At 36.6% G+C, this 22,615-nt stretch overlaps 3 protein-coding genes across 3 annotated transcripts; 2 read left to right on the forward strand and 1 right to left on the reverse strand.

Moving 5' to 3' along the window:
• Window positions 1-1,270: 1,270 nt before the first annotated feature.
• On the forward strand, window positions 1,271-2,497 carry LOC25489229 (putative F-box/LRR-repeat protein 23). Its single transcript, XM_013605123.3, has 2 exons — window positions 1,271-1,628; window positions 1,704-2,497. Exons 1-2 carry the CDS (start codon window positions 1,285-1,287, stop codon window positions 2,302-2,304), a joined length of 945 nt encoding a protein of 314 aa, XP_013460577.1. The 5' UTR covers window positions 1,271-1,284; the 3' UTR covers window positions 2,305-2,497.
• Window positions 2,498-6,737: 4,240 nt separating this feature from the next.
• LOC25489231 (putative F-box/LRR-repeat protein 23) lies at window positions 6,738-7,586 on the forward strand. Its single transcript, XM_013605125.1, has 2 exons — window positions 6,738-6,889; window positions 7,064-7,586. Exons 1-2 carry the CDS (start codon window positions 6,738-6,740, stop codon window positions 7,584-7,586), a joined length of 675 nt encoding a protein of 224 aa, XP_013460579.1.
• A 2,456-nt stretch (window positions 7,587-10,042) lies between these two features.
• Window positions 10,043-22,615, reverse strand: LOC112420084 (uncharacterized). The gene is made up of 6 exons (XM_039832059.1): window positions 19,134-22,615; window positions 18,481-18,844; window positions 18,074-18,435; window positions 16,157-17,908; window positions 15,701-16,060; window positions 10,043-10,382 (listed from the first exon to the last, which is right to left on the reverse strand). Exons 1-6 carry the CDS (start codon window positions 22,613-22,615, stop codon window positions 10,043-10,045), a joined length of 6,660 nt encoding a protein of 2,219 aa, XP_039687993.1.

A 22,615-nucleotide genomic window follows, 5' to 3' on the forward strand; every position in this document is an offset into this window, starting at 1 on the left:
TTTCTCAAAAGGGTCTTATAATTATGGACGGAGGTAGTACCATATTTCAATTCTAGTTTGTAATAATACATTTAAATGTGTAAAAAATTAATCTATGCTAATAAACTTAAATTACTAAAAAAAATTAACAATTTTTTATTTTAATTCAGAGTACAAAATATCATATATTAATAAATAATATTATTATTATTTACTTATATAGGCCGGTCTAAAAGGCTTTTTGAATGGTCTGTGACCGGTCCTTTTAAGCTAAATAGACTTCTAAAAATGCTTAGGTCATCTCTATTTAAACAAAAAAGTCTGACTTGACCTGACCTATCGTAGGCTAGGCCGGCCTGAACTTGCCTATTCCCATACCTACTTACACCCTCCGGTCACTAATATAATCAAAAATCCACTTTTTAGATGCATTCAATTATTGATATATGTGACATATAATAAAGACCACATACATCATTAATTAAATGTATTTAAAAAGTGAATTTTTGCTTATATTAGTGACCGGAGGGTATAAAGACCACATATATCATTAATTGAATGCATCTAAAAAATGAATTTTTGCTTATATTAGAACCGGATGGTATATGAGATAATGGTTGTATTGACCATGACAAATTCAATGATTCTTCTGACTTCAATATTTCTTCACTAACCGCAATATTGCTCTTTGATACATTTTTTGTTAATACTCCCTCCGTCCCGCAATAAATGATCTGTTTGAAAATGTGCAATTTTGACCTAACTTACTTTGATCCTATTTTTCCACTAATATATAAAGATAAATAATATCATATAAGATGTCGTTGGATTCGTCTCGATGAGTATTTTCAAAATATCAAATTTTCATAATTTTTTCCAATATATTATTCAAGATATTTAAACTCAAAATTACGCATTGGTATGCGTAATTGGGTCAACTGTGTCACTTATTAAGGGACGGAAGGAGTAGTATTTTGAAAATAAGCATTTAGTTTATAGTCATATTTAATAATTAAAATTAAATTTAAGACCAGAAAATCGAGATAATCATCATACCTCTTGTATTTTCAAGCAAGTTGCGCCTACTCCTATTTCCAAAGCTTTACTTGGGCAGCCAAATGGGCTCTACATTTACACCACCTTTACTACTAGACTAGAAACCGTGTGGCCCTTCTTCTCCTCAGTGCTTGAACTTGAAAGCCATTGATAAATGTGTTATATATATATATATATATATATATATATATATATATATATATATATATATATATATCACACCAACTAAATCATTATTAACATTATACAATGGCGTCATCTTCCAAGCCAGTAATGGAAATGGAAGTTGAGAGCACACCAAAGCCAAATTGGCTTGAACTTCCAAGAGACCTTACAACCAACATACTCCCAAGGCTTGACTCCTTCGAAATCCTGACGACTGCACGAAATGTGTGTCCTTATTGGTGGAACATTTGCAAAGACTCTCGCATGTGGCGCACCATTCACATGAGCGATATCCACATGTTACGTTGTGATTCATCTAATTTGTTAAAGATTTGTTGCTATGCTGTTGACAAAAGCTGTGGTCTGCTTGAAGACATCTATATCAAGTATTTTGGATCCGATGATCTCCTCAAATATGTAGCTGATAGGTATTTGTTCGTTTCCAGCGTTACTATTATATATTTTATTTTATCTTATTTAGGATCTGATTTATTTTTTTACAGAGCAAGTAATTTAAGATGCTTAAAGATTGAAGAATGCCTTCGATCAACTTCTAAAGAAGGATTTTGTGAAGCTGTGAAGAAACTTCCACTGTTAGAGGAGCTTGTTATTTCTAATTGCCACTTCCTCTATAGAGTTTCTTTTGATATTATTGGTCAACATTGCCCTCTGTTAAAATCGTTGATTCTTCATTATGGTTCTTTTGATGCTCGTCAGACATGTGATCAACAAGCCTTTGATGTAGCACGAACAATGTCTGGATTGCGCCATCTTAAGTTGTTGAATAACAACCTTACGAATGATGGATTGTTGGCAATTCTGGACGGTTGTCCTCTTCTTGAATCACTTGATCTACGTGGATGTTTTCATCTTGATTTGAGTGGAAGCATAGGGAAAAGATGTAAGCAGCAGGTTAAGAACTTGTGTCTTCCAACTGATTTTATGGATGTGTCAAATAACACTTGCGATGATCCTTTTTTGGTTAGTTTACAGTTGCATCGGATTTGTTCTGATTTGTTTGAAGGTTACGATTTTTCTCATTTGGGTCCGGATGATTTGGATTTATCGGATGATTTGGATTTTTCTGATGATTTGGATTTTTAGTTTTCGTTGTTGAAAAGATTGTTGGTGTTTCTTGGTGCTGGTCATGTTTAAGTTTTTTAATATATGTTAACCTTCCTTTATCTGGGTAAAGTGTTTTTGTTATTATATGTAGTTTGGCCAACAGCTCTCGTTTGGTGAAAACTTGGATTGTTGGCTCAACTCATAATTTTTATTTTAATACAATTTTGTTGAAGATGTGAAAGCCTGGTAATGTATTAGTTTATGATTTACCTTGGATGTGGTAAGGTTTTGTTGATTATTATTACAGTTATGTTATTAATTTTAAGGAAGAACCAGAGAAGATAAGCAATAGTTCTGCTAATTAATTTGGTAATTTTAAATTGCTAATTCTTTCTCTTTGATCTCTTTAATGATTCAAACATATCCAACTAGTACTTACCAAACTACTATATCAAGATGTATGAATCCTGAATGAAAAGGTTAGATTAAGAAAAAAAGAGACCACGATGGATATATTTCGCAAATTAATTTTCATTAACATTGCAAGAATTACAACCAATTTTTTTTAGTGGACCAAGAATTATTTATGTGAAGAATTAGAAAACGAGTAATATGAATTATTTATAACATTACTTGCAAATAACGCCATATATTATAGGGTCACACCCATATAATCTCATCAATTGAAATTTGGATGGATATCTAAGAAATCCATTAGTTTAGTCGAAAACAATGACTATTTATTTAATAAGGTTGTAGATGCATGATAGTTAGACACTTGTTTCCTAGAAACACATGGAAATGATAAAAAATCTAACGGTAGTTAACTATCGTCGGTTTCTTACTTATAATAACTAGATTTTTTTTTTATCATTTTCATGTGTTTTTAGAAAACAATGGATGTGAGAGAGCAACTGTCTAATATCTAGCATGCTGGGCTTTGTTCTTTTGACTTATCAATCAATATTATGCTGTGCCACCAGGCATCTTGAAGAATACGTCTTTTGCCATATTCGATATCAGAATTAGGATAACAAACACCAAAGTCTCTATTACCCTTCTTTGTGCTGACTCTACGAGAATGACATAAGTTAAGGTGTTCTTCGACCATCTTCTTTAAATAAAATATTTGACATATTTAAAATGGCTAATAAACATATTTTTTAAAAGGGTAATTGCACTACAAGAGAACATTACCTTTTGCCAGGGGCAAACTCCCTGAGAAAAGGACAGAATCCCTGGGAAAAGGGACGTTTGCGAGGGAATTTACCAGGGGCGGAAGTACTGGCAAAAGCGCTCGTCGCAAACATTTTGTCAGGGGTTACACCCCTGGTATATGGTCTGGTTTTGTCCCTGTCATAAGCCTTGGCATATTCCCTCACTTTTTTCTGTTGTGCAGTCTGCTCTGACTGACGCACTGATTGACTGATGGAAGGTCAAATCAGATCAGCAAAATCTAGGGACTTGCGAGGGGTTTAACCCCTGGCAAATGGTATATTCTATTTTTTAAAAAATGTTATTTATAAAACCGAATTTTTATTAATTAATTAAATATTCTATAACTAATTTTAATTAATAAAACGTATTTAAATTAATTAAAAAATTGATTTTTTTTTTTAAAATTTGTTTTTCAAATACAATTAATTGGTTCAAATAAAAGGGCTTGTTAGTATATTACTTTTTTATTATTACTTTTTATTAGAAAACTCTTTTTAGTTTATTAAAAAACAGATTTTAATTTAACAAAAATAATTCTAACATAGTTTTAATTTAAATAAACAACTTTATTGTACTATACTATTTTTGAGTCCCTCCTTTTTAAACAATAGGCATTATTATATTATATTGTTTTATTTTATAAATTGATAAAATATAATAACAGATTTTAGCATAGTTTTAATTTTTTTTTTAAATCTGATTTTTAATACACTATTTTAAAAAACTGTTTTCCAACAATAAACCTTTTAGTATATTATTTTTCTGAAGTATTTTTATTTTAAAACCAGTTTTTAAAATTAGAAAAATTAAAAATAAAAAAAAATAGATTTTTAACAAACACATTTTAAACAAACAGATTTTATCACAAAAATTTAAACTGATTTTGAAAAACAGTTTTGTTATACAGATTTTAAAATTTATTTTCCTTAACAGTTTTATTAACAAAACAATAATTTCTTCTATAAAAAAAAAATCAAAATATATTTTAACAAATTAAAAACAGATCTTGCAAAAATTATAACATCATATATTTTAAACTACTAATAAATTTAGAAGTATTTAGAAGTAAAAAATTACTAACTTGTTGAAGCTTGATATATAGGAGGAGGCAAAAAACTTGAACACAGCAACTTGAATTTTTTTATGTTAATAAGTAGTAAAATATAAAAACAGAAAAATATAATAAGTGAAGAGAAATTTACCAAAAGTAGAGAAGTGTATTGTTGTTTAAGAGTATGTATAGATGAAATAGAGGAGTAAATTTTTTCTTAGTCTCAAACAGCTAGTAATGCACACGGTAGAGGAATATATAGGCAGAAAAAATGCCACGGCAAAACCGAGGGGTTTACCCCTGTCATGTCAAATCTGTACAGCTTTTGTGCAGTTGATTAGATAACTAACTACTGCCAAATGCAGAGATTCTCTACTGCTTTATGCTATGCGAGGGGCAGACCGTGTTATAAGTCCTGGTTTTTTGCTCTGCACACCTCCTGCAACTACTGTTCCTGTCAGCTAAATTTGAATTCATTTTCCCGCTCAAATTAAGCCAGGGCGTGTGGTTATTTGAGAGGGGTTAACCCCTGTCAAAATGCATGTGGTCCCGGATTCCCCAATGTCCATTTCCGAGGGATTTACCTTGGCTTAGGCCGTGGGATATTTCCCAGGGGTTTCATGCCCCTGTCAAAATTCCTGATAAAATGTAATGTTTCTTGTAGTGTTGGTTAATAAAATTTTGTAAAGCATTTCTCTCCAAAAAAAAAAATTATAAAGCATATACATCGATTTTTCCCCCCACTTTATAAGCATGTATTGCATGTATATCTCCTAAAAAAATTTCGCTTTTGGACGAACCCAATTAAGCATATCATCTCAGACTTGCCATTTATCCTTGGTGGAAAAAAAAAAAGCGATGTTTACTTCATTGTCACTAAGCTTGGAAACACCTGAAGGTTTCACTTCAACGGATGCTTCAATGACATGTTTGACATCAACGAAAGTATCATTCAAAATTTCAACAAAAGGGGCGGTTTGGACTTAACAACATCATCTACCGCATTTTCAACCATAACTATGAACAAAGAATAAAATATTCCAGAGAAAAAAAATTATTAATAACTTATCTAATGGTTCAATGCAAAACAAAAGGAAAAAGGGCACCAAAATTTAAAATGGGTCCCAGCGGCACTTAACTACCGATGGCCCAGAGATAATTAACAACCGCTGTTACCCAACGTCAGTTAACTGTTGTTGAGTATAGGTTGTCAGCATAATGTAAAAATCACAAAGAAATGAATCAAGACAATTGAGTTAGATGATGCATTACATGTTTGTTGACGTTTGATGAGTGTAGAAACCTTATAGAAGAGGGATAAAAATATGTGAATCAAGACCAATATTTTTTTTACCAAAAATTCACACTTTTGTGTTTTTTTCAATTGAAAAGGGATAAAAATATGTGTATGAAATGTGAGCTGATAGTTTATGTCTTTCAAAAGAAAAAATATTGCAAGGACACTTGACTGTCGTTGGGCCAACCACAATTAACTATCGCAGGTAGCGAGCGACAGTCTGAGGTTAGTAACGTAATTTTAAGGTGTGAATAAACAATTTTAAAAGTGAGAAGAGAAAAATCCTAATTTGATTCGGCTCGTCTCATCCCGTTTAAGCGGGATTAGACGAGAAGGGCCTAAATGGGATAGGTCGGTCCGCTTTGCCATCCCTAAATACGTAGTAGCAGACCCACGAATTCTCAATAAGCGTAGACTCAGGGACAAATGTTTATGTTTACTTTAAACTTTGTTTGAGAGTTTAGAGGGAAAAGGAGGGGAGAACTTTATAAAAAAAGAAAGGAGAAAGGCTTAGATAGTTTTTTTTTTGAAGATTTATATGAATTAATCTAATTTAATTTAATTTTTTTCTTAAAATTAAAAATATATTGATCATAAGCGTCAATTTACCATTTTACTATTTGAAAAAACACGAAAGATTTATCATTTTTCTCTTATATTTTGCACCATCCAAAACTCTGACTTCCGGCCCCCTCCAAACTTTCAATCAAATTAAAGGCTTAAAATCCCACAATGCTTGGGAATTGAGGCAAATAATACTCCCTCCATGTTTAAATATAAGCAAAATTGACTTTTTAGGTTCATTCATTTAATGATGTATGTGACATACATCATTAAATGAATGAACCTAAAAAGTCAATTTTGCTTATATTTAAAGACGGAGGGAGTAGTTTTATTCATTTAATGATGTATGTGACATACTATGCTCGCTACAACTATGGGGATAATTTGGTGAAGATTTTTTGCAATGCAGTTGAGAGAAGTTGTGGTCAAGTAGAAGATATTAATATTGAGGAAATAGGAACCGATGATCTTCTTAAATATATAGTTGATAATTGGTATTTCTCTAAGGACCTCATTTCTTCCTCTCGTGTGATATATGATTTATTTATTTTTTTGGAAATAAGTTATATGATTTTTTAAGAGGTCTTGTTTCTTAATGTATTGCGACTATACTCTATATCTATCTTATTTCAATTGTCAAACATTTATTAATAGGTGTTATTTTACAGTGCGTGTCACCTGCGATGCTTGCGGCTTGCAAATTGTGCTAGACTCTCGGAAAGAGGTTTTATTGAAGCTGTAAAGAAACTGTCACAATTAGAGGAGATTGAGCTTTCTCATAACCTTCAATTGTCTAATGATTCTCTTGAAGTTGTTGGCCGATGCTGCCCTCTTTTGAAATCACTAAAATACAGTTTGCTGCCTTCGGACTACATCGGGCAAGATGTGTGCTCATTTGCTATTGCCAAAACAATGCCAAGATTACTTCATCTTAAAATATCTGGAGATATGCCTGGTGATGATGGTATTCAAGCTATTCTTGATGGATGTCATCTTCTTGAGTCTTTTGACTTGGGAGGATGTTATGCTTATTATTATAGCCAAAGTTTAGAGAAAAGGTGCCGTGAACAAATTAATTTTTTTGTACCTCCAACACAAGATTGTGATTCTTCAGACTATGATTCTTATTGGGATGTTGGAAGTATAAATTCTAATTGGTCTTGGTATGAGGACTGTGATTTTGATATTTAATGATAATGATGCTGAAACAAGCGGTCCATAATCGATTTATTCGTATGTGATTATATCTCATAGTATCAAACTGAAGATTAGGATGATGATCCTTGAAAATAACCTAATGTTTTATTGGAATTTCGTTGATGTCATCCGAAGCCTAGCTAATGGTTTTCCTCTTTAGTAGTATGATTATTTTCCCTCAGAATTTTGTAATCATATGTGGTTTGCTTGGAATGCTTTCATTAATTAAGTATCGGATTATCTATGTTTTAATGGTTGAATTCATAGTTTTAAAACTCGGCTCGGTCATCGATTCGGCAGGGGTATTGGGTCATTGGGTTAATGGTTGAACCACTGAGTCACTAGTTGAACCGCATGACTGAATCGGATTAAACCGGATAACTCAGTTAGATGACTCGGTCTTAAGATTAAATTTTTATAGCTATTTAACTAGATTAAATCGAATTGAACCGGTGACTTAAAAACTAAAAGAGTATAACTATATTTTGTTGACAACAAATAGATGCAAATCAATTAATATTAACATAGTACATAGATTTTCTACAAAAACATATGACATGTATATTCTTTTTAGGGGAGAGATGATATGTATATTATTGGTATTATTGATATATTATATTTAATACTCCCTCCGTCCCTTAATAAATGATCTAGTTGACAATATACATTATTGACTTGAGATACTTTGACCATACTTTTCTACTAATTCACAAAGATAAATAATATCATGTAAGATGTTGTTGGATTCGTCTCGATGAATATTTTTAAAATATTAAATTTTTATAATTTTTTTTAGTAGAAAATTGAAGATATCTAAGATAAAACATATGCATTGGTACTTGTGTCAGAGTCAACTAGGTCATTTATTGAGGGACGGAGGGAGTAATGATGTGTTCTTCTTGAAAGAAAGAAAAAACTATGCGTTCCTTCAATTTTTATAAAAGATGTGTTATACTTAAATATATATAATAAATTATAGTTGTTAACATCATCAATTAGTTGTTGCAGTGGTTAATTTTCTTATGATGTTCATAATGTTTGCGGTTCAATTTCAATTGGGCCAGTTTTTTTAAATTCGAAATTTTTTCTTAACATTAAAATGTCAAGGCCGTTGAATCATAATCGGAATTAAATAAGTCATTAATTAGCATTAATTAATATTAAAGCAGGCATAATGGAGCATTAATCCGAGCATTAAACATAAAATATTTATTAAACCGGATTAACTCAGAAAACCGGCCGAGTCACTGGTTTTTAGCGAGTTTGACCGGTTTTGACCGGTTTAATAACACGGCCGATCTGATATTAGCCTCGAACCGGACTACACACTGGTTCACGGTCGGACCGGTTCGACCGGCCGGTCCGAGCCAGTTTTTAAAACTATGGTTGAATTACTCCTAATTTGATTTATGTTTAAGAAGTCTATAACTCTATATTGTTTTATAATTATTTTTCTTTTTACTACATATCAATTCTGTTTTGAACTTGTCAAAGCCTCAAAGCCCCATGCTTGATACAGTGTAGTAAATGTTTATACACATGATGGTGTATACCAATTAATTCAATTAAAAAAATTTATTTGTTTAGCCATTACCTATTGCATCTAGGGAACCAATTTAAGTATAGGATATAACAACTCCTGCAACAATGTTCTTGATGTTCTATCAATCAAGTTATCCTTTATCTTATAGAGATATTAAAAATTTACAGGTTCTTCGTGCAAACACTTTTATTCCACACAAATATGCCTACTTATACTACGATAAGAGAAAATGCTAGTAAGAAGAACAACAACATTGAGTCTCTACTTTCATAAAAAGTTCCCTGTAGTTTGAAATTGTTAATCTTCAACATATTTCTTTGTTGTTCATGATTAATCATGAAAAAAATCTGTGAATTTAGTTTTTGAATTACTAATTAATATGTCTATTTAGCAAATCAATTTCATTTTTGTAGCTTAAACTTCGGAATTTGTAACTGGAAAACTTTGTAACAATAAGGAATTGTTTTTTCAGACAGGTGTGATATCAAAAACCACAAATCATTCAAGAATAAAAATAATAAAGATAATCTTATTAATAAAACATGCAAACCTTGAGCTTGCATACTAGGTTCTTGAGAAATTCAAATACACTTTCAGATGCAGGCAACACAAATACTTCAAAGCAACATCATCAACATTTGAGAAGAAATCATGCCAAGACATCAATCATAATCATAATCAATATTTATCTAATACTGCCAATCATAATTAGCATATATATCTTAACAAAAATGTCCTTATAGCTAAATCAGAATCATAGAGAATTGGAGGTCGGAAATCTTTAATTTGCTCGCAGCACCATTTAAGTAAACTTGGATTGGATTTGGAATAATAATACCTGGAACTTTGCAGATCAAGAGATTCAAGAAGAGGGCAGCGGTCAAGAATAGCAAGCAATCCAACATAGTTAAGAGAAATTAATTCCATTCAATTTAAGATGGCGTAAACCAGATATTGTTTTTGCAATTGCTAATGCTTCATTACACTTGCCAACAAGAGATGTGGGACTTTGCAGATCAAAAGATTCAAGATGATGGCAGCCGTCAAGAATAGCAAGAAATCCAACATAGTTAACATAAATTCCATTCAGTTTAAGATGGCGTAACCCAGTCATTGTTTTCGCAAAAGCAAGTGCTTCATCTCGCTTGCCATAAAATCTCAAGGAAGACAACCTCTCAAGATTTAGTGACTTCAAAAGAGGGCAACATCGACCAATAAGTTCAAGGAAATCCTTAGATAGGCTGCAGCTACAGTGACAAATTACAAGTTCTTCTAATAGTGAAAACCTCTTCACAAATTCACCCAATCCTTTATCTGAAATTTCGTAGCAGTGAAATAGTTGTAACCGTCGTAACTGTCTTGCCCTGTTTCAAATATATGCACCAATTACTATTGTGCTCGCGATTTTCGGATATCAAACCATTGATTGATTTGAATCGTCAATCTTTGAACTCTCGATTTTTATTCTTGGGAAGGGAAAAAATGAGTAAAAAAACCCTTATCGAGACTTTGGATTCGGGGGTTGGTTACGCGAAGGGAAGGTGCTAGCATCCTAAGCGTCTATGGTATTCCATAGGAACCTCTTACCTAGATTATTTTGTGCTAAACTACTTGTTTATTTGAAAAATTATTGCCTAATGTCTAAGCGAAAGAATGGAGGGAGAAGAGGTATGTTTATGGTTATTTTTATTTGATTTGGAAGGACAAGTCCTCTGCCTACGTACCCTTTTGGGAAAGGGATCAAAACCGACGTAGTTCCACTCAAAAATTTCTTTGGTGGGTTAGGTTGATTTTAAGATTTTTTGAAAATGGTTTTAAGAAGAGAAAGAGGCCTCAAGGCATGAGATAAAAGAAATGAGTGAGGTTGATTGATTTTAAATTTTGAAAATGATTGAAGTTGAATTAAAATTGATTAAAAATTTGATTAAGAAAATAAAGGGAAAATGTTGCTAAGAAAAAAATATTTTTTTTGAATTTGACATATTTGATTTTTTTTGTGAAAAATGATTTTTCTAAACTAACGGTGAAAACTAACGTAACGTCGTAAAAAACTAACGGAAAGCGGTAAATAAAATGTGGTAGTGTCGGTGCATGTGTCGGTGCTTGTGTTACCTACATTATTACATCAATTCCTAAATACAACCCTAAGGCCTTTATGCCAAAATAAAATGCAAGAAATAAAATTACATCAATTCCCTATTTATACATACTAAATCCATGACAAAATAAAATGATATAATTAAATGTGCATGCTATGATTCAAAACAAAAATTAAATAGTTAGTAATCACAAGAAATATTATGATGAATGAGACATAAGAAATAATAAGCAAGAATTAAGATAATAAAAAATTTAAGATCATCATATGAGAAATAATAAAAAAACAAATTAAAAGGAAAAAATAGGATGGATTTTTAACAATGATAGAAAATAAAAAATAGTGAGAAAAACATTTTTTGGAATTTTTTCTAAACATAAAAATGTCAAAAAGAATAAAAAACAGCATTTAAAAAGTAAAAACAATAACAAATAAAAATAATAAACAAATGGCTCAGCAGGATTAATTCTGGACCATTGGATTAAATCAATGGTCCAAGTTCAAACCCCTGGATTCATCATAGCCATTGGATCCAACGATCCAAGGGTCACAAAAACAACATAGAAACAAAGGGATTATACTGAAAACACAGTGACCGTCAGATCAACGATCTGATGGTCCAAACAGAAACCACACCATACTCACGCAGAAAAAAATCCACCTGATCCAAAATCAAGATACACAGGAGCCCTCAGATCAAGGAATGATCCAGATCCAAGGGCTGTAACGCGATGGAGCACTGAATTGCAGTATGCGCACGTGCACAAGATCCAACAAAAAAGAAAGCATTATAAAAGAGTTCTAACAAAAAAAACATAACACAATTCACAAAAAAAACTCTTTCTAAAAAACCTAGAGAGAGAAGCTCCCACTTCTCTCTAGGAATCTCGCCGGAGAAGAAGGTGGGGGAGGGGCGGCCGGAGCTGCTCCGGCGCGGTGGTCGGCCGGAGCGCCGCCGCGCCGGAGTTTTTTTTTTTTGCTTTTTTTCGAATTTTTTTACATCAAACCACTCCTCTTCCCTTCCTCTACTCGAATCCGGTATTAGTTTTAAAAAGGGTAGAGAAATTTGAGCTAGATCTACAAATTTAGTTTCAAAAAAAACTTCATACAAAACACAAAACCATTACCTCTTTTTCCGATCTCCCTCTCTTTGTTTGAATCCGGTCCGGTTCTCCTCCTTCTTCTTCGCGACCTCACGCAGATTCCAAGTTTGGATCTGCTCTCTCTCCGATTCGGTTCCGGCGCGCCCCTTTTGCTCCGGTTCGGTTTGCTTTGTTTTGTTATGTGTTGATTTGAGTTGGTTTTGTGAATTTGTGCTGTTTATGTTAACAAATGTTCATGAATGTTGTTGGTGAATGTTGGTGATATTCATATTTGTTCTTATGATTTTTGTGTTTGATCTGGTAAAGAGGAGAGAGAGAAGGAAATTGTGTTTGTGACTTGATTGGAAAAAATGTGTGGTTGCTGATTTTTCTGTGAACAGTGATTTTTTCTCTGGCCCATTTCCCAATGATTGACAGGCTTTTATAGTGACAAATTAGGGTTGGCTCTGGTACAAACAAATGACAAAAATACCCCTGCAGCTGAGACTTGGGGAAAAAGATTTGACAGATAAATAAATAAATAAATAAAAAACAAAATGAATAAAATAAAATAAAATAAAAAAATAAAAAGAAAAGAAAAGAGAAGGAAAGAAAAGAAGTCACGTGAGTGACTTTTATAAAAATAAAGAAAATAAATAATAAAAAACAAAACTAGCTTAAAAAAAAAAAAAAGAAAGAAAAAAAAATAAAAAGTCCCTTCGGAATCCGACATGAGGTACTTCAAAGTATCCTCCCTGCCGAAATTTTGTTTGAAAAGATTAATAAAAAAGCGCCTTTTAAAATGCGATTAGGCCTTCTCTTTTTTTGACGTGATCGTTACGACTAAAAGACTATATAACAAAAATGCGTCATAAAAATGAAAGTGAGACGGTTTTAATTGTTGTGAAATGCGAACGTTGATTTAAATGTAAAAATAAAAACTTTTTGAATGACTAAAGACAAGAAACCCGAATTTTAAATGGTAAAAAAAACGAATAAAAAGGGAACGTGAACCATTTTAAAATACGGACAAGAGATTTTAAACGGTCCAAAATTGGGGTATGACAGATGCCCCTATTTAAGTTTCTTCGTCACAAAGGTTTTAAAAGAGAACTTTTTAAACCAAAGGGTCGGAGAGACTTAAATATATAAAAACGCCAATTTTGGACCATTTGAAACGCCAGAGATGTGATGCTGATGAATGTGATAATATGACTGAATATGATATAAGCATGAAGGTAAAGATGATGCAAAGACTGACTGGGAGACAAATGGATAGGTATCACTGGGGAAAGAAATGATAGGTAATGCTTACGATTGTTGTGAGGTACCTTGAAACGACTGGAGTATAAATGATGATGTTTAATAACATTGTTTCAAGGCGAAAGTAAAGACATGATTGGCCGACGAGTGGCGAACGTAAAGACATGACGGGCCGACGAGTGGCTAAATTAAAGACATGACGGGCCGACGAGTGGCGAAATTAAAGACATGACGGGCCGACGAGTGGCTAAGGTAAAGACAAGACGGGCCGACGAGCGGCTAAAGTAAAGACATGACGGGCCGACGAGTGGCTAAAGTAAAGACAAGACGGGCCGACGAGTGGCTAAAGTAAAGACATGACGGGCCGACGAGTGGCGAAATTAAAGACATGATGGGCCGACGAGTGGCTAAATTAAAGACATTGTAAAGCTTGATATGAGTGGGGATTAACTTGACAAAGATACACCTGAGGGGAACAATGAAATTGTCTGAAGACGATGGGGCAATTGTATAGACTGGTTACTGGCGAGACCTGCCACTTTGAAACATGATTGGTTTTATAACATACCTGAGTTTAGACCCATTTTGAGGATAATGAAGCAAAATATTGGGTAAAAAATGAAACTATGTATGGATGATGTTTATATGCGTGCTATGTATGCATGAATGAATGAATATGTATGAGACTCATATGATGGTGTAATGGTAAGATTGTTGAGACAGGACTGGGCAGGTCTACGAGGAGAATGGCCCGGCATCACTGTACGAACACTCAAAGCCTTCAATGGGGATAAAGTCACGGGGGATGAATCAACCATTGTTAGGGTACAGCCCTTAAACATACTGCTGAGGTAAGTCTTCACAAACTGTGGTATAAGTCGCCATTTCACCAATGCAACACCGTACTGTCTTGTCTGAATAGTCATTGCTTTTTGTATTTATTCTTTTTTTTTTTTGAAATCCCTAACTTTTACCTGGATCGTCCTTTCGGATTTTCAATCCACCGGGGAGACATTTTTCTTTTTCTCTTTTTGTATGCCCCTAATTTTTACCTGGACCGCCCTTTCGGGTTTTCGATCCACCAGGGCGCTTTTTTTTTTTTTTTTTTTTTTTGCAATGACTATTTCTTCTTTGTTGAACCTGCTTGTTTCGGACCAACTGTTGACACATACTTATGTGATACATGTTTTTAAAGATAATATGTTTGTCATTTTTTGTTTTTTTTTTTTTTTTTTTTTTTTTTTTTTTTAGAAAGAAAACATAAAATCTTTAGAAAAGTTTTTTTTTCAAAATTTTTGCTTCAAATACTAATACTAAAAACGAAAGAAAGATTTTTTTGCACATAGAATAAACAAGAATTCCAACAAAGGGGCACATGCTCAAATTGATTTAATAGAAATGGTGACCGGCTAAAGGCATGGCACCACAGATTACAAAGAGTTGGAATATGGTAATTATATGGGATAGGTACATTGAACACAATAACCGCTATACTTCTTAACCACTTTGAATTCCACAGTTTGGATGCTTCAACATTAGAGAACTTCTGACAGTCAAAGTGTCTCGGGCGAGTGATGTTTCATCTGATGCAGTTACTTGTCTCGATCCTTAATTTTTGCATAGATCACCCTTGCGGGTTTTCGATCTATCAGGATAATTTCCCCTTTTTTTTTTTTTTTTTTTTTTTTTTTTTTTTCTGTCTCTAATTTTTGCCTGGACCGCCCTTTCGGGTTTTCGATCCACCGAGACGCTCATTTTTGGTTTAAGCCGCCCTTTCAGGTTTTCGACCTACCGAGCTGTTCTTTTATATATTTAGACAAAGTATTTCTTGACTGCATCAGAATTCACAGGACGAAGTAACTCCTCTCCATCCATATTTGTAAGAATTAAAGCACCACCAGAGAAAGCTCTCTTCACCACATAGGGACCTTCATAGTTTGGCGTCCATTTGCCCCTAGGATCTGGTTGAAAGGATTTGATACATTTGAGCACAAGATCTCCTTCCTTGAATTCGCGGGGATGGACTCCTTTATCGAATGCTTGTTTCATCCTTGACTGATATAACTGTCCATGACACAAAGCAGCCATACGTTTTTCCTCAATCAAATTCAACTGGTCGTACCTGCTCTGGCACCATTCAGCTTCAGACAATTCAGCTTCCATCAAGACTCTTAAAGAAGGAATCTCAACCTCTACAGGTAGTACAGCCTCCATACCATATACCAAAGAGAAAGGGGTTGCCCCTGTCGAGGTTCGCACTGAGGTACGGTATCCATACAAAGCGTAGGGTAACATTTCATGCCAGTCCTTATAAGTAACTACCATCTTCTGTATGATCTTCTTGATGTTCTTGTTTGCAGCTTCAACTGCCCCATTCATCTGTGGTCTGTAAGGAGAAGAATTGTGATGTTGAATCTTGAAGTCATCGCACAACTCTTTCATCATGTTGTTATTCAGATTTGTGCCATTGTCTGTGATGATTCTGTTGGGAACACCGTAGCGGCTGATGAGGTTGTTCTTGATAAATCTGACCACTACCTGCTTGGTCACATTGGCGTAAGATGCTGCTTCAACCCACTTGGTGAAATAATCGATAGCCACTAATATGAAGCGATGCCCATTGGAAGCCTTTGGTTCAATCCGACCAATCATGTCAATGCCCCACATAGAGAAGGGCCACGGGGAAGAGATGACATTGAGCATAGATGGTGGTATATGAATCTTGTCAGCATAGATTTGACATTTGTGGCATCTCTTGGCATGATTGTAGCAATCAGCGTGCATTGTTATCCAGTAGTACCCAGCTCTCAATATCTTCTTCGCCATGGCGTGCCCACATGAGTGAGTTCCGAAAGAGCCTTCATGAATCTCGCACATCAATTTTTCTGCTTCATGCTTATCCACACATCTAAGTAGGACCCCATCAAAGTTCCTTTTATACAAAACGTCTTCGTTAAGGAAGAAACGGCTTGACAATTTTCTCAATGTTTTCTTGTCCTTGTTGGATGCCCCAGGTGGGTACTTTTGAGTTTGAAGGAAAACTTGGATATCATGATACCATGGCTTGTCATCATCAATTGCTTCAGCTACAAACACATAAGCAGGTCGGTCGAGAAATTGGACATTGATTACTGGCACAGTATTGTGACCATTCACATTGATCATTGAGGATAGAGTAGCTAAAGCATCTGCCATTTGATTCTCATCCCGGGGCACATGATGTAACTCTACTTTGTTGAAGAAAGTCAGCAATCGTCTCGCATAATCTCTGTAGGGAATCAAACCAGGATGGCGAGTTTCCCATTCTCCTTTGATCTGGTTAATCACAAGAGCGGAATCTCCATAGATGACAATTTTCTTGATCCTCAAGTCGATGGCTTCTTCGATACCCATGATGCAAGCTTCATATTCTGCGATGTTGTTTGTACAATCAAATCGAATCCTTGCAGTAAAAGGGATGTGAGTACCCTTAGGGGTAATGAGAACTGCACCAATTCCACTACCATAGACATTAACGGCTCCATCAAATATCAAACCCCATTCGGATTCAGGATCAGGACCTTCACCGAACACTGGTTCGTCACAATCTTTTGCTTTTAGATACATAACCTCTTCATCTGGGAAGTCGAATTTGATTGGTTGATAGTCTTCGATTGGTTGATGAGCCAAATGTTCTGCCAAGATGCTACCTTTGATTGCTTTCTGAGTGCGATACTCGATATCATACTCGGACAATAACATCTGCCAGCGAGCAATCCTTCCAGTTAAAGCTGGCTTCTCAAATATGTACTTGATAGGATCCATCTTGGATATCAACCAAGTTGTATGATTAATCATATAATGACGGAGACGCTTGGCAGCCCAAGTTAAAGCACAACAAGTTTTCTCAAGTACAGAATATCGGGACTCACAATCAGTGAACTTCTTACTCAAATAGTAGATAGCGTGCTCTTTCTTTCCGGTTTCGTCTTGTTGACCCAAAACACAGCCCATGGAATCTTCTAGTACTGTTAAATACATGATCAAAGGTCTTCCGTCAACTGGAGGAACAAGAATTGGAGGTTCTAACAGATATTCTTTGATTTGATCAAAAGCCTTCTGACAATCATCATTCCACTTCACCCCTTGATCCTTGCGGAGTAACTTGAAAATTGGTCCACATGTGGCGGTCATGTGAGAGATAAATCTGGAGATATAATTGAGTCTACCAAGAAAACCTCTTACTTGCTTCTCTGTCTTTGGAACAGGCATTTCTCTGATGGCTCTGACCTTGTCGGGATCAACTTCAATACCCTTTTGACTGACGATAAAACCTAGGAGTTTACCAGATCTAACACCGAACGTACATTTGTTAGGATTCAACCGGAGCTTGTACTTTCTCAACCGCTGAAACATCTTCAACAAATACTCAACATGTTCTTCTTCTGTGCCAGACTTAACAATCATATCATCTACGTGACCTCTTTGTGATCATATCATGAAGATTTGGTCATACCCTCTGTAAGTGGCACCAGCATTTATCAAACCAAATGGCATCACCACATAACAGAAAGCACCCCAGGGCGTGATGAAAGACGTCTTTTCTCTATCCTCAGGAGCCATCCTGATCTGATTGTAGCCGGAGAAACCGTCCATGAAGGAGAAAACCTTGCACTTAGCAGTGTTATCAACCAATACATCAATGTGAGGCAAAGGAAAATTATCCTTCGGACTAGCCTTGTTCAAGTCCCGATAATCAACACACATTCTGACTTTACCATCTTTCTTTGGAACAGGCACTATGTTGGCCAACCATTGAGGATACTCTGATGTGACTAGGAAACCTGCATCAATTTGCTTTCGCACTTCCTCTTTGATCTTGAGGGCCATATCAGGATGAGATCTTCTCAATTTCTGCTTTACCGGAGGACACTCAGGCTTCAAAGGTAGTCTGTGTTCAACGACATCAGGGTCTAGACCCGGCATGTCTTTGTATGACCATGCGAATATATCAACATATTCTCTGATAAGCTCAATTACTCTTTTCTTGACAGATACATCCAACGATGCCCCAATCTTGATTTCTTTCTTGTCTTCCTCAGTACCCAGATTGATGATTTCTATCTCCTCCTGATGAGATTGAATTGTCTTCCTTTCTTGTTCCAACATCCATTTGATCTCATTCGGGATCTCCTCATCCTCTTCTGCCACAGCCTCGTAAACCGGGACCTCAAAGTTGGGAGAAAGCATGGGGTCACTGTGTTCAACGGATTCACTTATGTTCAGTCTGCACATGATTCATGATTGATTTTAATGAGTAAATGCAGACCTTTGGTTTTGAAATTTAAAAGAAAAAGAGAATGATTTTTTTTGGATTTTTGTATTACCATTTTTTCCAGAAAAAGCAACAAAAAATAAAAAGTAATAAAAGCCGTGATAGAAACGACGATTTTTATTTGTAATAAAAGTACTAGAAGCAAAACAAAGCCCTACATGATTTCACTTTCGCCTTGGGAAGAACGAAAGGAGTTTTCTTAAAAACAAAAAAACAACAAAAGACAAGACAAACACATTACTTAGAGCCGGGTGTCACAGAAGGAATGTCAACAGCAATCCAGTTGCAGCAAACTCCTCCAAGCGTCACAAAGACCGGTGTCACTCCTCTAGGTGCATCATCTAAAATCGCATTAGTCTCTGGCGAATCATGAATGAAACCAGCACTGTGGAAAGAACCTCTGGTAGGGTCGAACATCCCAGGCTTACTGTTAAGGAAACCAATTCCCTCCTTACGCTTGTTTTCTGGCAACTCCACTAGCTGACCCCAGCCTTCGGTTTTGCCTTCCTGAATTACTCTCCGGGCATCCTTCAACGAAGCCATACAAGTCTCAATCTTACCGACACTTTCTTCGGCAGAGAATCCTTGGAATGATGGCCCGTCTGAACCACTACCACCGATAACAGAGAAAGCAGACAAATTGCTGATTAAAAAGGCCGATTCGCCACTCACAGTGATCAACTTTCCACGACTTACAAACTTCAATTTCTGATGGAGAGTAGATGTCACAGCCCCAGCGTCATGAATCCAAGGTCTGCCGAGCAAACAGCTGAAAGAAGCCTGGATTTCCATGACTTGGAAAGTAACCTGAAATTCATGTGGGCCGACCGAAATTGGCAAATCTACCTCACCATACACCGATCTCCTAGTTCCATCGAAGGCCCTCACTGTCACCTTGCTAAGTCTCAAAGGAGCCTCGGAGTACGCCAATTGGTCGAAAGTTGACTTGGGCATCACATTAAGTGCAGAGCCGGTATCTATCAGGACGTTGGATAACGAGTCCGTTCTGCAAAGTACAGAGATGAATAATGCTTGATTATGCTTATTCCCCTCCGCCGGGAGATCTTCATCACTGAAAGTCAGACTGTTACATACGGTCACATTCCCCACAATGCTTTCGAATTGACCCAGAGTTACATCATAATCCACAAATGCCTGGTCTAGTACTTTCCTCAGGGCATCCCGATGAGCACCAGAACTTGATAACAGGGCCATGATGGAAATCTTCGCAGGAGTTTGTAACAGCTGGTCCACCACCCTGTATTCACTCTTCTTGATCAGCTTCAAGACTTCATCGGCATCCTCAAAGTCAAACTCTTTGGCCTGCTCCCCAGCTTTACCTTTACCGGCGTTTCGCTCTTTTACTGGCTCATCGACCGGAACACTAACACTCTTCGGACCCACCGTAGGAAAGATGCGGCCACTCCTCAAAATCCGGCTATTCTCTGCGATATTATCCACAGCAACAGGTGAAGTTGTCTCACTTCCGGGCTCTAGAATCGTGCCTTCATACTTGTAGGGTACAGCTTTCTGAGCAGTAGTAGGCGTGGGCCTAGGCACACAGATTACCAAGGGAGTACCAACGGGCTTTGTACTGTTAGGGTTTATCACCAGCGGCCTCCTGGCTCTGAATACCGGAGTGACAACGCATACGTCCTTGCTCTCGGGTTCCCTTGTAACCACAAGTTCTCTTCTATTTAGGAGACCCTGCACATCATTCTGGACTTGTATACATCCACGAGGATCCATCGAACATATGTCACAAGCTTCATGATTGTGGTTGAAGAGAGTTGCTTTACACATTTTCACATGTATCGGTACCAGAGGAGTCTTGATATCACCTACAGAGAGAATGCGAGCCTCTTCCTGATCGTCTTGAATCATATTAACAGCAGGCCCATGAGTAGGCAGAGGATTGTTCTGAGCTACAGCATCAGGGTCGGTGAAGGTTAACTCTTTACTATTTATCAGTTTCTGAACCTCTTTCTTAAGAGCAAAACAACGCTCCACATCATGGCCTGGTGCCCCTTGATGGTAAATACAATGAAGGTCCGGACGGTACCAGCGTGGGAGAGGGTCCGGAATGCGAGGAGGTGGTATTGTTTGGACCAGATTCTGTGCAAGTAAAGAAGGGAGCAATGCTCCATAGGTCATTGGCAAGGGGTCAAATTGTTGTTTTTGATTTTGCTGGTTGTAGGGAGCTTGAGGACGGGGTTGTTGTTGTGGGGGGTTATATGGCCTTTGTTGGTATGGTTGTTGAGGATAGTAGGGTTGTTGAGGATGGTAGGGTGGTTGAGAGAGTTGTTGTGGGTTATATGGTTGTTGATATAGTGGGGGATAGTATAATGAAGGCCCTTGAGGTCTTGGTGGTTGATAGTTTGGGTTCTGGGGTGCGGTCATTTGTGGGGTGATATTGGCAACAAAGGGGTGATTAGGGTACACGGGCTGAGGTCCTCCATGAGCCACCATGCCAACCTCTTGAGCATTCCTCTTTGGGTAACCATTCCCAAATTTCTTATTACCACTGGACGAAACTCCTGAAGAACCACCTGAAAAACTTCCCGAAACAGCTGCTCCCTTACGAGCCCACTCCTCGATACGCATTCCTGTTTCCACCAAGTCAGTGAACTTCTGTGATGCACAGACAATCATCTTTTCTGAATAACAAGGGCTCAGGGTTTCATAGAACAATTCTGAAAGTTCCCTCTCATCCAAGGGAGGACGAATCTGAGCAGCTTTTTGAATGAAGCGTTGTGCGTATTCTTTGAACGATTCTTTATCTTTCTGGGTTAAGGACTGCAACTCCTTGCGACTTGGCGCCAGATAGGTATTATATTTGTACTGTTGCATGAAGGCCTCAGCCAACTGTTCAAAAGTAGTGACTCCTTTCAACCCCATGAACCAAGTATGTGCCGGACCAGTCAAACTATCCTGGAAGCAGTGAATGAGTAAGGGAACATTATTCTTGTAAGCTATCATCTTGCTAATATACATAGTTAGATGATTTTGTGGACACGTGTCCCCTTGATACTTCTCAAATACAGGCATCTTGAACTTTGGAGGTATGTTTACATCTGGTACCAAGCAAAGGTCATATATGCTTTGGACGACTGTTTCCTTTCCCCGCATATTACTCATCTTCTTCTCTAGAGCACCGAACCTTTCTTCCCAATCGATTGCTTTATCATCCCCCATTATACTGTCAGAGTGATAAATCTGCTCTTCATGTTGTGGCCCAACATGCACAGTAGGACCTGCTTGAGTCATGGTAGCTTGAGGAATCGGTTGACTCATCTGGAAATGTGCCGAAGTCTGTTGACCCTGTGCGAAAGGCATTTCAGTAGCGCCTGGACCAAAAACCCCGTTAGTTGCAATCGGCATGCCCCAAGGGTAGCCTGAAGGCATGGAATATTGAGGAGTAGCAAAGGGACCCTGGGGGCCAAGAGGACGGAAGCCTGAGTTGCCCATAGTTGCCATATTACCAGAAGAAAAATCAGTCATCAGAGGCTGGGTGAGGCCGATAGTTGTAGTAGTAGTCGGAGATGGTTGCGGAGGACCCTCAGGTGCAGCTGTGACGACCACAACAGGAGTTGAATTGGAGATTGCTGCTTGCTCTCTCTCAGCCATCATAGTTTCCATCATAAGTGCCATTCTTTCCATCTCCCCCTTGAGGTTAACCAGTTCCTCTCTGAGCTGAGCGTTTTCCTGTTCTGCCGCTAACAT

This window comes from Medicago truncatula, chromosome 3 (genome assembly GCF_003473485.1).
Source record: "Medicago truncatula cultivar Jemalong A17 chromosome 3, MtrunA17r5.0-ANR, whole genome shotgun sequence".
Lineage (NCBI taxonomy): Eukaryota > Viridiplantae > Streptophyta > Magnoliopsida > Fabales > Fabaceae > Medicago > Medicago truncatula.